The sequence below is a fragment of the Pseudopodoces humilis genome, chromosome 9, assembly GCF_049639895.1.
Source record: "Pseudopodoces humilis isolate 2021_Gansu_Grassland_sample_001 chromosome 9, ASM4963989v1, whole genome shotgun sequence".
Classification (NCBI taxonomy): domain Eukaryota; kingdom Metazoa; phylum Chordata; class Aves; order Passeriformes; family Paridae; genus Pseudopodoces; species Pseudopodoces humilis.
Window position 1 is genome coordinate 716873 of NC_142208.1, and position 14772 is coordinate 731644.

At 42.0% G+C, this 14772-nt stretch overlaps 1 protein-coding gene across 12 annotated transcripts in view; it reads right to left on the reverse strand.

Moving 5' to 3' along the window:
* The window catches only part of CTNNA3 (catenin alpha 3), a 394943-nt gene that overhangs the window by 92054 nt on the left and 288117 nt on the right, over positions 1–14772 (reverse strand). For all 12 annotated transcript variants that reach the window (XM_088059440.1, XM_088059438.1, XM_088059441.1 and 9 more), the window contains one exon: positions 3242–3442. In XM_088059440.1, the coding sequence (XP_087915566.1) occupies positions 3242–3442 (201 nt within the window). The remainder of the gene's footprint in view (positions 1–3241; positions 3443–14772) is intronic.

The following is a 14772-nucleotide window of genomic DNA, read 5'->3' on the forward strand; positions in this document are numbered from 1 at the left end:
GTCCTTTGGGTGAAAGAGAGTGGCATTCCCGAAGAAGAACAGACAATCCCTACTGCAGAACACTCGAGGCAGGGGACAAAGGAAACTGACAGTCATTTCACATAAGCTGCTGTGACAAACCCGTAAACTGGAATTGAAAAAGTCAAGCGAAGCAGCCAGGAAAATACAAGCCATTAGCCTGTGCACGTAAGCTTGCAAGAAACGGGAAAGGTGAATAAAAAGCCCGAGATGGAAGGAGGCTTGTGTCACAAAACACCACTGTCTTTTTATGGCTAAGATAAATTACCGTTTCCCAGAGAAAAGCAATGCAGTAGATTTAATCGACCCTGGAGAATCAATTAATAAATTACTGTCCAGGAAAGCTCTGTTTCAGGTGTTCAATACTAATATAGGGCTGTACAAGTGCCCACACTGAATGGCCTATGAAGGGAAAGGGGAGACTGGAAGGTGACCAAAATAGCAATCTTGGGACCAGGAAATAAATACATGCATTAATGTAAATATATAAATTCATTCATACTGGCACATAATAAGATGATAAAATATGCTGCCAAGAAAGTAACTGAAGCCTTTGAAGGTTTTAAAGAGAATCACTGAACACAAACCCAAGCACTTCAGGATGTCTAAAAGCCTGATGGCTTTGGCCCACTGCAGACTTGATGCAGTTAAAATACTTCCCATCTTTTGTCTCCACCCTTTTCCTTGATTTTTTTACAAGATCTGTAGACATATAAGTAACTAAAGAATTTACATATGTATTTACACGTATATGTATATCATTATACTTCGGCATTAAAGCAGGACTGCAGACCAAATTTACAACGCAGACTTTTTACTCTATCAGCAGATATATGCCGTAATATAAATTGTTGACTTAAATTTAACTCTGGCACACTCTGGCAGGCAATAAAATAACAGAGGACACTGGTATTTAAAAGTACAGAACAAGATCACCCTTCCAGTTTTGAAGAAGAAATACCTCAGGATTTTATAAACAGAGTTCCAAAAGGTTTTGTTTTGCTTTGCTACAACAGTACACAAACCCTACCAACAGCTCATACATACACCAGACTACACCTGAGCTCAGAAAACACACCCCAGTTTTTAATACTCACTTGGTGGCAGTATTAAGGTAACACTGTTGAATAGCTCACTTCATCTTAAATATGTCTGATGTCCTCCAGCTGAAGAGACAGATTCACTGATCTTATGCTCTTTCCTCATAGACTACAATGCAAAGAATTAAACATCTTTCTTTTCTTACAGATTACCTCATCATATATTCTACAATTTAACCTTTATCTTTGTTTTAACTAACCGTTAATACATCTGATGGTCTTTATGCACATTTTCTCCCATCTGTTACCTCCAATTTGCATCCTTCCTATTTCTTCTCCCATTCACTCTTCCATTTTTGTTTTTAGTTCTCTGCTATTTCCACATATGCTCCTTGTCTGTAGTTTTTTCACTAATTCTAGACTCTGCCTACAATTTCTCATCAGTAACATTTTGCCTCTTCCTCAGGGATGTTCTCTTCCTAAAGGATGTCCTTCACTGCCTGAGGTTATCTGTGAAAGTTAACTGAGGAGGTTATGGCAGCATAAACACAGAGTTCTCTCCTCGTGAAGTGTCCCCTTGCGATCAGCTGGGCCTGAAAGACCCAGCTGGGATAGAATGGTTTAGGTTACACCTGTGGGCTGCAACCTACCTGCATTTTACCTGTGAGCTGAAAAAGTTCAATAAAACAAAAGCAAGCAGCACTCCCACAGCTCTGTATCTGTTCACTGCAGGTCATATAAATACAGCTGAAAGTGACAAGTACACGTGTCTTTTTTCACTCCTATTGAACAACATAAAACCAGCAAATTCTTTGAAGTACTGTGAAGTCATTTGAGATGTGACCGTGCTTGATGTTCTCTGAAATAAGCAAACATGCCAACCACAACCAGTTTTATATCTCCCTGTCTTCTGCAGACAGGCAGGTTTAGGTATATTATATATATTACTGCCAAAGCAAGGCAACAGAACAGAAATCAGTGTCAACTCCTAATGTCTTTAAACACTATCAGTTTCAAGAACAACGGGCTCAGCTTTTACATGAGAATCAAAACTATGCTTTTCTATGCTGTTTCCCTCTCAGTATTTGTCACAGGACCTCCAAATATCATCAAGAATCAAGGAGTGCAGTGGCAAAAATTTTGCAATTTTCTCATCAAAATACCAGAAAACAAGATAAAACCAGGCAAGCCTACTGAAAACTCTTCCCACTGTTTCTGTCTCTTTTGCCACTTGACTGCAATGTCAGTTTACTCTTGTTCACATGAAGACAATTCTGCCCTGGACGTATTTGAACTTACTAAGAAAGAGCTCAAACAAAATTCCCATCTTTTCTTGTGGTAAAATAAAACAAATGTCAGTTAAATGTAAGGTACTAGACATTGTTTAGATTGACTGAGCTAGGAATTAGACTTCTGAGTTCAGGAAGCCAAATCCTATATTCTAGAGACTTGCCAGATCTCTTAGGAGCAGTTTAACTGCCCAACTGTTAGACTTGCAACCATTTAAAATATGGAAGTACTGGGAACTAAATAGATTTATTTTTTTTTATTTTTTTTTAAATTAAATATACATTATGACAAGCCAGAGATTCATTTATGGAAAACACAGGAACCATTTACAGAATAGTGCAGTTACACCCCCTGTGGCCAGTAAAGGCATTTTCCAATATAGGATGCCCTCTTTTTTAATATTATGGAAATGGAAAGGAGACTACTAAACATTTTAGAGCGTTTCAATTTTGCTTTGCAAAACTGAAGACTTTTTGGAGTATCTGATTACTCCTTAACAGTGTTTTAAGTGGAAGTAGACACAAAGCATGCACCTGATTCTCTGAGTTTGTCTTTCACCTGCTTGAGCAGGCATGGTCAGGCCAGCGCAGGGAAGTGGGAAGCTGCCACCTCATTATTTACAAGTCTCCAAATAACATTCCACGCATTAATGACCCCAGTAACACTCTTCTATAACTCAAGAAACCTCACAGAGACCATGTAATTCAAATAAAATTTTACATATTTTCCATTTTTGCTCCGCATGGTCTCGTCCTAACTCGAGAGCTCGCCACAAGGAGAGCAGAGCCCTCAGAGGGAACGAGCGGTGCCGCAGCCGCGCCCAGAGGATTCCCTTGGGAGGTGGCAGCTGAAGGGAAGGTGACACGCACTGGAGCTCCAGCCCCCAGCCTTACCAGCCCTGCTGAGATGCTGCACGTGCACCATGACTCCCTCGGTGTAGGCCCCTGGCTCGTAGCTGTCCATCTCGCCGGCCACGATGTGAGCGACCCTGGCGGCGCGGCCGCGGATGGCGCCCGCCGCGCGCTCCAGGCCGTCGGCGTCCTGCTCCCGCAGCGCCACGATGCAGCGGTTCACGTCCTCCAGGATGTGGCTCTCTGCAAGCACAAGGGCACAGCTTTAACACCTCCTCGGGCACCACACACCGCTTACACAGCTGGGCTGCACAGCTTACAGCCCCAAACCTGCGCTTCAAGCTCTCCAAGCAATTTACTGCTGCCTAGAATTCAGAGGCACTGCAATGCTCTCCTCCCAGCAAGAGCAACAATACAAAAAAATACAAAAACCACAAAACCTTACCTACAAAGTAAATATTTGCAAAATAAATAAAAATTTATTAAAGCTGCTACTTTATTGTTGAAACCTTCTTAGGCCACTGTGACAACATCTTCCATAATGAGATGTGTCTCCAATGACAAACAACTGCCCAACAACTAAATTCACTTTTTAAATCAATGCCTTAGGATGCTCATGCTAAATCAAACTCTAAAGTAAACTACCACCCCTCTGTCTTTCCTAGATATACATTTTTCAACTGGCAATAGTGAAGTTGTATTTGTGCTTACCAAACCAGCCTTTGATAATCAAGTATGTAGAAATGGGGAAACAGCAGCAGGAAGGACAAAGGAGAAAATACTGGTAACTAAAGACTAAAACCTAAACCAAAGCATAAGATGCACAAGTAAGGATTCAAATCAAGCTAGAAGACAGCAGCGTCAAGAACTACAGAGAGTACAGTTACATAGTATGTTAGTATTTCCATCTATACAACCAATATTGAAGAATGTACTCTTCTTTTTCAGGCAAAGTAATGCAAATATGAAATTAAACTTATGGTACAAAGGTAGTATCATAAAATACATTTTAAAATGATAATATGTTTCCTGCTTTACAGCTTAAACACGTCCTAAAAACTTCCCTACTAGCTGGTATTGCATTTCCTTTCCTACACAGATTTGCAATCTGCTTTGTCTCCCAAGAGAGCGTACTACAAGAACATCAGAAGTGCACTTTGTGAAGGCAATAGATCTGCTCTGCCTTCAGAAGTACCAGTGAAACTTCCCTTGCACTAAGCCAGGAATTAATTCAGAACTTACAGTTTTCCTGTTAATTCACATGACTGCCATTCTGTACACGAATACTAAATTATGTTTTATGTTATGCAATAAATTAGACAATCACAGTAACTTGGACAGATAAAACACACCATTAGGTAATCCTGAACTACTACCTGGGTCTGGCACGACTATCTTGGGATTCTGCCTATGCAAAAACCTATGAACTCTGGTTCAGCTTCTGAAATGGCTCCATCACAGAACATCTCTGGAAACATAAAACATCCTTATCCTTTTCAGCTCCACATCACCACCTCCCCAGTGTGCAGAGGAAGAGGAGTTTAGCAATGCTGCCCATGTCAGCACTGAGTGCACAGCGGTAGCTGCACCCAAGGAGTGCCAGCTCCACACAAACAGGGCACTCAGAGCCCTGGCAGCTGCCTCGGCCCCTCCAGTGTCAAAGACAACATGACCAGCTGGGAACAAGGGGCCAAATGAGCAGGCACACAAAGGTGTTCCAGGCTCTAACCTGTGCTCTACAGCTCATACCCAGCTTTCCTTTGCCAGCCAGCTCTTCCTGTGGGCTCCCACAGGAGGAGGTTTACGAACAAACTGGTTTGTTAACGTGCACAACGATGGGGAGAGAGGGCTGACATGCACAGAACGCAGGAGAAAAGACTAAACAATCCCACTTCTGCTGCCACAGTTACATCCAAAATGAAGCAGTATGGGCCACCATTGTATTAGTTTTAATGCTGTCCATGTGTTAGCAGAGACAGTGACAGACTGGACAGTGCAACCACCATTTCAAGGGCCTTGCTGTGAAGGGTACACTGCTTTTTATGGTCCAGCAAAGACAGCAATTAAAGAGCTTAATCCTGTGTAAACAGAAAGGCAGGGCTCTTCCAGGTCCTACCAAGCAAAATCTCATAATGGAAAAACACAGTTACCTGGTTATTTCATATTATATGACTCTCAGGGGCATTAAAAAAATAGAACTGCGTGTGGCCTCAGGGACATACTGTATGAATGGAACATGTGGTGGAAAGCTCACAGTTTCCCACCTTTCTAAGGGATGTTTACAAACAACGCTCTTCTAGAACAGCAAACCTGAGAGTGGATGCTCAACAGAAATGCAATTAGACCTGGGTGTTGTAAGCCTGAGATTCCCATCAGCAGCTTCCTTCCGAACTGACAAGACTACTTTTAAACCATTTTAGAGCTGGATACAAACTACACTGTGAAGTCTGCTCTCAGGAACAGATATCTCAGGTATCTGTGTTCCAGAGATGACAGAGAGGGATACTGATTTTATTAATCTTGTACTGTCCATCCACCTTGTAGGAGAAAAGCAGCACAAGAGCTTTTCTTGCTCCATCCACCCACCCCCAGATCACGGGAAGGTGCCCAAAGCCATGTGTGCAGCACACACTCCCAAGCCCTTGGCAGCACAGCACCACATACACCCTGCACACTCAGAAATCACAGGGGAGCCTGTCCCCAGCACAGCCACAGCCAACAGGCAGCCTCTTGCAATGTTCTCAAGCTCTTCCCAGAGGAGCTACTTCACAATCAGTAAAACCTGGCTTAATTTCATTTTCCCAAGGCACAAGTAAGCTTATACATTTCCCTCAGGAGATCTAATAGAAAAGAAATAGCACTGATGTCCAGCTGAGATTGTCTCTGCCTCTATCTTTCTTTCAGATACTTCTCCTCCTATACCAAATGCATGAGGTCAACTTTTGATTTCCAGCCAAGTATCTTACTTTCCAAAGCAGAAAAGGAAGATTAGGATGATGGACCATCTCTTTGTCACAAGTCAATGTCTAGCAGAAGAGTTAATTGTAGCAGCAGATTGATAGATGTTTAAGGAAATTGTCAGATTGCCATGGTTGCCATGGCAGTTATCACAAACAGTGCACTGCACCTTCTGATTGCCCTCTAGGATTTTGGTGTTAGTCAATAATGGCCAAAAATCATATCTCAGCTGAGCTAACCAATGGCTAATAAAGCTGTCTGAAAAGGCCATGACTCAGACTGTCTCTGGGACAAAATCAATAGCTCTTCCTCTGCACGTCATCTAAGAAAAAGACAGGTGACGCCCTTCCACTCCACTTGGCACTGATAAGGCCTCAGTTGAAGCACTTTAATTAAACTTTCTCTGCTCAGCTTAACAAAAAATAAAATTGTGAACTAAATGGAGACATTATGAAAAAAGAAAAGATAAATAATTACTAGAAATTAAAAAAATTTAGTACCTGAAGAAGCATTATAAAAATCAATTTGGTCCCCTGAAGACAAGACAGAAAATAAAACATTCATTTCTGCAAGCCCTAAATCATAAAATTAGGAATGTAAGTAGTGACAGTCTGGCCAAAAAATGATTTCTATCTTTTCCCATCTGTAGGCATGATAAAACGGGAAGCACAGCAACTTTGTACAAGCAGTCTACTTCCCTTCAGATGACTCCTATTCCCTGGGCATGGTACCTTGGAGCACTCATCAGAAAAGGACCCCATGTTTTCCAACAATGGCACTATCCAGCATGGCAAAAGATATGCTCCCACAGATTTGTAATGCTTTGATGAACTCCAGAAAGATATCTGACACCAAGAAAATGGTAAGAACATCCATACTTAGATTTAGCAAGTTTAGTGCCAAAGCCGAGAGAACAAAACAACTAAGTGGAAAGTGCAAGTCCCGGTAAGCAATTCCTCGTTATCGCCTTTCTTGTATTCAGATAGGAAAAAAAAACCAACCCAACAAAACACAAGTTAATCTAATTCCCACCTTTTTGCTACATACTGAAGTTCAGACAATGCTCAAGGCTAAATCTCCATCAGCAATCTTATGAAATAGATTTTCTTGGCACTTGCAGCTCTTTTAATAAAATATCAATATTCTACAAGCAAGACAGTGTCTTAGTCACTACTCAGAAACAAAATCACTGGTAATCACTTAATGTCCAAAGCTCCTGGCAATTTCAAGAGAAAAATTTTTAAATTAATAGAAAAGTGTAGAAAAATAATTACTTTGAACAAGGAAAATACATATCCTTTCTTCTCTAATTGTATTGATGTTCTTCATCTGCCAAATCTAAGAAACTAAATGATAATTCCTAATACTGTTTGTTGCTAATCCATCTGACAACATTGCCATTCTGTCTCAGAAAGGTGGTACTATAACAGGCAGGGTTCCCAATTATCTGGTATTTAGCCAAATGCATTCACACTTCCAAAATTCAGCCAAATGCAATTCACACTTCCACACACAAAGCTGTAGAAGCGTACATGTGTCTACTGTCCGGCTTAAAAGGCAAGGAGCACCCAGAAAGCCACAGGTTAAAGCTTCACCTCAGTCCCTGTAATAATTATGGAGCAAGACCTCGAGGAAAATATTTCCAGGCACCAGAAGGGCAAGAAGATTATTAGGAATAAGCAGTACTGATTTACTACTGGGGGCAAATCAAGCATGGACAGGCTGCTTGCTTTCAGCGATGAAGGACTTCCCCTGCCTGGGGATGGGGCCGTGCCCTGGTCATCCCTGACCCCAAGGACACTTGTGCCAGTGTCCCCAGGCTCCCCACAGGGAAATGATGGGCAGGAGAACAGGAGTCAGGCCTGCAGGCTCACTGAGGAGCAGGACAAAGCTGCATGAGGACAGCTGCTCCTCAGGAAGGCCAGGAGGAAGCTGGCACCATTCAAAGGCCACACAGAAGCCACCCTGAGCAGCTCTGCAGGTGACATCGACCGGGCAGCCTGGCTGGTTTGTACCCCAGAGGACCGGGCTGACACCCAGAGCAACCCTGACAACCTGGACCAATGCAACAACAGGCTCAGCAGGAAAGCAAAGGAAACTTGGGACTTGATGCAAGGGAATAAAATAGTTTCTCCATTATGAGCATGAGGAAACATTACTTCAAATTGCCTGTGAAGACCAGAAATTAACTGATGCAGACAAGTGGGTGCAAATGCTGTTGTTTCTAGATGCTAGAGAAAATTAATTTATTATTCCCTTTGTGGCAGACTTTTTCAGCACTGCTTAACTATAACCTCCCTCTGAAAGGGGAATTGTGACTCCAAGAAGGATCAAGCACACACATGAGAAGCTTCCTAAATTAACATGTATGCCTCATGTTAATGGGACAGATTTTCCTGAAGGAACATGCCTACAAAATTTGCCAGAGTGGTCCAGGAAACAGCAGGCTAACTTGGAAAAAAGGAAAAAATCTCAGAGTATCCAGTACCACAGGACGTAAGACAGAAATATGGCATCTGTCTCTAACAGTGAGCTGGAGGCTGCAAGCCAAAAGCTAGAAGACAACAGAAGAAAAAGAATGGAAGCTGACTGTGAGGAAGGAAAAGAGGGAATAGCATAAAGGTACCCCCCTAGGCAATGTTCTTCAGGATCTACCATTATCTGAGCGGGTCCCTACAGATTATTTTTCAGGGAAAACAGACACATTACTTCATACTTTTAGAAACTTCAACCTGTAGTCTGAAAAACTGGCTTCAGTTCTGTTCCCAGAAAATACTAACTGAAGTGTGTATTTCTTCCAAATTTTACCTTAGGGTGAACAAAGCATTGACTGAGTTGGCAGCTTCTCCTTAAGGTTCATTTTCATTCGCATATGCATGAATGAATCTTGAATGTCAGTATCTAAACTCATGAAAGCTAAAAAACACCCACAAAAAACTCACAGAAAAAAAACCATCAACAAAAACAACCCAATCCACACAGTAAAACCAAACTCACCCAAAATTCTCTGCCACATCACCACGAAAATAGAAAGTATAAAAATAAGTCTTAAATAAGTATCTACTAATTACAGAGTTGGCAGCCCAAAATTATCAGTTTAACTGGCTGACAAAGGTTTCAGATTACAGAAAAATTTCTCTCCCTGCATGAGTGAGAATGTTACAGTAGTATTAATCCTTTCCAGAGCTTAATCTCTTTCCCTCATTCCTTTTAACATGATTACAATAAGATTTGGTTGGTTTGAGATGCTAACTACTTCAACCCTTGTCCTCCGTTTCCTGGGCACAAAATTCGGCCGGGTTTCTGGACTGTCAGCTTCCCTGTTCAGCATCCAGATGTATCCCAGAACCTTGCTGAAATGAAGGAAGCACACTCTCAGCACGTTTCAGTGTCTCTCCTCTCCTAAAGCTTTACACAAGCCAAGCCCAGAGAGCCCTGAAAACAGGGAAAGCACACAGGCCAATTTGGATCTAGGGAAGGATCTGGAGAGAGCATAGGCAGACAAGAAGCAGACCTGGAAGCACGAACACTGGGAAGGCAGAAAAAGTGTCCACACAACAGCTGGGCAGGGGACACTTGTCCATCTGCAGACTTGAGCTGTCCCCTGGGCTGTGAGCCCAAGGAAACCCTTCCCTCCAGACACTCACGGAGCTCAGCCCAAACCCAGCCCTCCTCAACACACCCTTCTTGTGTGGGCCAAAGGAATCACTGCTTTTAGGACAATCCACCTCACCCTCTACACACACACAGAAAGGTCTGCAAGGACCCAGGTGCCCATTTCTCTTCTCTGCCTACAATCACCTAAGAATGCTTAGCTCCGTTTTTATTCTAAACTTACAGGAGATGGTTCATACTTACCCTCAACTGTGTACAGAGGCAACATAGAACTTTTAATGTATCAGTAGTCTCTAAAACGCTGGTGACTCTGTAGGACCAGACGGGAAAACCAAAGAATTGGGAATGGTAGCAAGACAGGAAAGAGGAGACACTGGAGAGTAAATAAAACAGAGCATCCTTGTTTAATCCTTAGAAATCACTGTAACCACAAACTCCTTTTCAACTGCTACTAAATTCCAGAATGAACATGCAAATTTTACTCAGACTAGGCATGCTTCAGCTATGAACCTAGATAATTTTATGCTGATAACCCATGTAATCATGTTATTAACAATTATCTTCTAGAAGAGCACTATCCTCACCAAAGAAGCTATAACCAAAACCACAGAATTTCTTCCAAGAGAGTAATTTACCTTAACAAATTCATCAACTTCAACTTTGAGAAGTACAATGGAATAAACCTCTTCAACCTTAATTTGACCACATTAACCCCTGATAACAATGACCAGAATGCCATCTGGCCAACATGAGGCAGCAAACCTTTTTCTAGGAAACCTTTTTCTGTCTCAGCTACAGCAGGGAGACTGATACTTCCATGTGCAGTTATTTACATTACAATTCTCATGCTGGGGTCTGGGACTAGATGAGTTTCAAGGCCCCTTCAAGCCCAGACCACTCTATGATCTCCTAAATCTGCTCACAAATGTGGGGACTGACAAATAGTCCCCATTTCCTCTTCTATAGCAAGTCCTACTTCAACTAACCTGCTTTATTCACCCAGGTTTGCTAAATTGCTCCAAAGAGTAGCTAATACTGTATTAGGTGTAAATATTTTAAGTACTTCCAGACAGATCCAAGAAGCCATGAGGTAATCTGCATACATCCTTCTCCTCTGTCAATGCTTTTTAGGTATTTAAATTTTAGTGAATTCTAGAAAAACATTGCCACATAACCCTAATTCTGCATTAACAGGTTAATTTGCCCTGGTTTTTCACCTCTTCAGTGGGAGGGTGGCAAATGAGCCGTAACAGTCAAAATGAAGCTGCTGAGGACTGGGGTGGGACAGATGGGGAATCCCTGCAAGGACCATGGGATTCACCATTCACAAAGAGCTCAAGGAGGTTGTTCTTGTTCTGAATACAATACGGAGCCAGCTGTGAGCAGCAGGATAGACTAGACCTTCATGTCCCATGTTTCAGGACTGTGTGATGGAGAAGGAAGAGCAGTGAGGATTGCTGGCCAAGAAGAGCAGAGGCATAGCAGGCTCCCGAAGGACTGGAACACGCCCTTCCCCAGCAGCAAGGCCTTTTACAGACTGTGACATACAATTGCTCTGAACATTTGCCACAGACTGGCAGCCTTCATTTAGGCTTTTCTTTTGAGCTTGTTACCTTAGATGTAATAATTACTTTTCTCTCTTCATTTTAGCTAAGGGATAATGGAGAATCATTTGCCTTATAAAATCCTGTCACATTTTCCCTCAGTATGTGGCAGCCAGCTCAAAAAATACGCAGCATAACCATTTTCTTTATACTCAGCCTGGGCCTGTTCCCTTCATTCCACCACACTGCACAGCCAGAGCATTCATTATTCTCCTCAGAACATTCCCTCTCAAAAATTACAGGAGACAGTTTCCCTTTCTGTTACTTTTATAAACCTCAGGTAAAAATTCTGTGAGGCTTCTTTTTTCAGGAGACCCTGACCTACAGAAGGGGAGAGACTTTTCCTGGCAATTTTCTCCTTTGTTTTTTCATTACCATTAGTTTTGCAGCAGCCTGCTGGAACTGTCTGTGGGAGAATGCTGAACTACAGGACAGCATTTTCCTTCAGCATGTAAGCAGAGGACTGTGTTATAAAAATGCTCCAAAAGCCTTTGCTTGGTCTTTTGTGCCTCACCCTCCTGCCCGGTTTCAATGCAGAGTTGCTTAAATGCCCAATTAATAAAAGCAGATAAAAGCTACAAAGGGAAAAAATAACATAAAAATTGCAATAAATAAATAAATAAATAAAAAGTTGTATTCTCAGTGCTGTGAAAGTCGAGATTCAATTTTCCATATCATTTCCTCTGCCAAAAGAGAAGAACTGAAGTCTGCACTTTTATTGCCCCAGGTGAAATATGAGCTGGCCCTAAATAGGACATAAATAAATTTGTTTTCTGCCCTTCTATGGCTGGGAAATAGAAAATTTATTGTTGCTTTCTAAATTCTGCATTCAGAATCCAAATCTAGCTAAAATATTGTCTAACTTCATGAAAATATTTCTTAAAAACTCAGAAAGGCCTCAATAAATCATGAGTCTTTAAGTCTAAAATGGCAAAGGCATGTTTTCTCAGTAAGGGATTATCTGAAGGATTAGTTTATGTCAGGAATTAGACTGAGACTTATGTCACTAGAAATGAAAAGTCTTTGGAACACGGAAATAACTAGCCAGATTACAGGGAAATAGCTCATAGCACCTACCTTACAAATCAATGCACAGCTGATATAACCTAGTTCATAATTTCAGGGCAGATGCTACAGAATGAAGAGCTGGCAATCTTCCCACTCTGGACCAAACAGCATAAGAAGAAATTTGTAATTACTAGGGAATATTCAGTGTCTGTCTTTGCATCAGCTGGAAGGTTGGACAATTCGTCACCTTCAAAAGATTTCATTTCCTCTGGTGGGCAGAGGGGAGAATTAACTAATGTGGTAATATCATCCATTTCCTTCTGCAAGATCAGGGGTGTAAAATTGGAGAGCTTTGTGTCCCCTGTTTCACAGTGTGTGCAACAAAGCAGACTATTATGTTAAATGGTGGCTATTTCATTGGTCTATAAAATATTGTTAAAAGATAACAGCCATCTGCCACTGCTAGATAATTGCTCGGGTGAAAATACCGACTTTATGGTAATTATGGTAATATTCTCTTGTTACAGTTTTGTACCTGCTATAGTAAGCATGTGATCAACACCTAATAATACTTTTCAACACACAACAACCAATGCACCAAGGGGTGAGTGTTAACAGAAAAAAATTCATTGATGAGACAACTGGGGTAGGAAACTCCCAAGTCTCCCTACAGAAATGGTAACTTTTAAGCTGTGACAAACTTTGTGTCTGTTTTCCTGGTGGATAGTCCTCTGCAAATTGCATTGTTTGTGATTGAGGAGTTACCTCTCACCTGCAGAGAGAAAAGCTGCCTCCTCCTCATTAGATCAGTTTTCCCACGGAAGTCTAGGCTGGTACCATTTTTGGTCTTGGTGGAGGACAGGTGCTGCTGGTTTGTTTTCAACTTGTTGCAGTTTCAGAGGACCTAAGTTTGAGAGGTGAGCTTGGTTTTATTGCACTACCATCCACCAAATTTCTGCGACCAAATCTGATGTATCTGCTGAACTTAGGGGCAACAGAAGTCAGGGCCTAAGTCAGCCTTTGCATACCCCACGTACTCAATTAGCACTCTGATTTCATACCTGGTTTTTTCCTCCCCAAGTGCTAAGGGTTCCCAGCTTTGTAGCAAACGAGCACATGTCCTATCCAGCTGCTGGAGGTTCCAAAGGTAGGCTGCCTTTGGATGATCAAGAAAACTCCCTGCTATGCTAGTGCTTGATAACAGCTTCACAAGAGGGGACCTTCAGCGAATACATCAACAGTCAGCTTCTGCTCATCTTGTGCACATCTGCAAGTCTGTTTTCTCATGTTTCACCTTGAAACAACAGCCAGATCTGACATGCTGCTTCCAGTAATAAAAGCACACTCCAGTTTCAGAACTACAACACAACTGGAACCTGCTCTCCCAGATAAAGATTTTCTATCTTATCCTTGAAACACAGTCCCGCATTCTGCGCCACGGTAGCACTGTCACCTTAAACTCTTAATGCCATTGACCAAAATCTTCCCTTACTATTTGGTTGTGATTATTTTCATACCAGTTCTTGGGAACACTTGTATACGTTTCCAGTAGGCCTCCTTACAAAAAGCAAGCAAAACAATTCCTGCAAAGCTGCACAAAACCATTAAAAGCTACTGCCACAGCTGCAGCTGGAAAGCCATTAGCAAGCAGCCTGTTAGGAAATAAACACACAAAAAATTACTCCAAATCTCCATCAAACCCATGCATCTTACACCATGCTTCAAAGGCTGCCAAATCTCAACTCAGCCAAATCCCATACAAAGTGAATTCCAAATGCATCAGCCTTCAAAACTTTTGAGGAAGATGCCAGTAGCTTGCAAAGCTTGTGATGAGAAACTAATCTCAGCTAACAAGGTCTCAGCAGCAACTTACTGAAATTCAGTAAGAACAGAGCAGGAATTCAATATGAAATTTCAGTTGCTAGATGGAAACCTCAAGTCACTGAAATGCCAAGTCCACTGCTGTACTGCACTACCCAGCTCCTTAGTCCTGCCTACTTGCTCAGTCACTTCGTGCATCCCATTCACTCTTGCCTTCTACAGCTCTCCAGAAGTTCAGCACTAAAATACTCCCACCATAACCTCGCTAACAAGCACAGAAAATGTCGATTTAGAAAATACTCATTTCAAACAGCAGGTTTTCATGGGACAACACTTGCCAGAACGGTTCCCAAAATCAGCCTGTGGCACATAGTCAGATCTGCTGGCTAGGACATGGCATAACCAAGCAGTCCCTAAGAACACAACCACTGCCTAACAAGCATAACACATTGTAACGTTTGCCCTTGAGTCTAAGCCAGGAGTGCTGCTAGAGCAATTTGCATTTAAATCACCGTATCAGGACTGCAAGCTACTTCTGAGCTAAGGACACAGGATACTGATATCGAA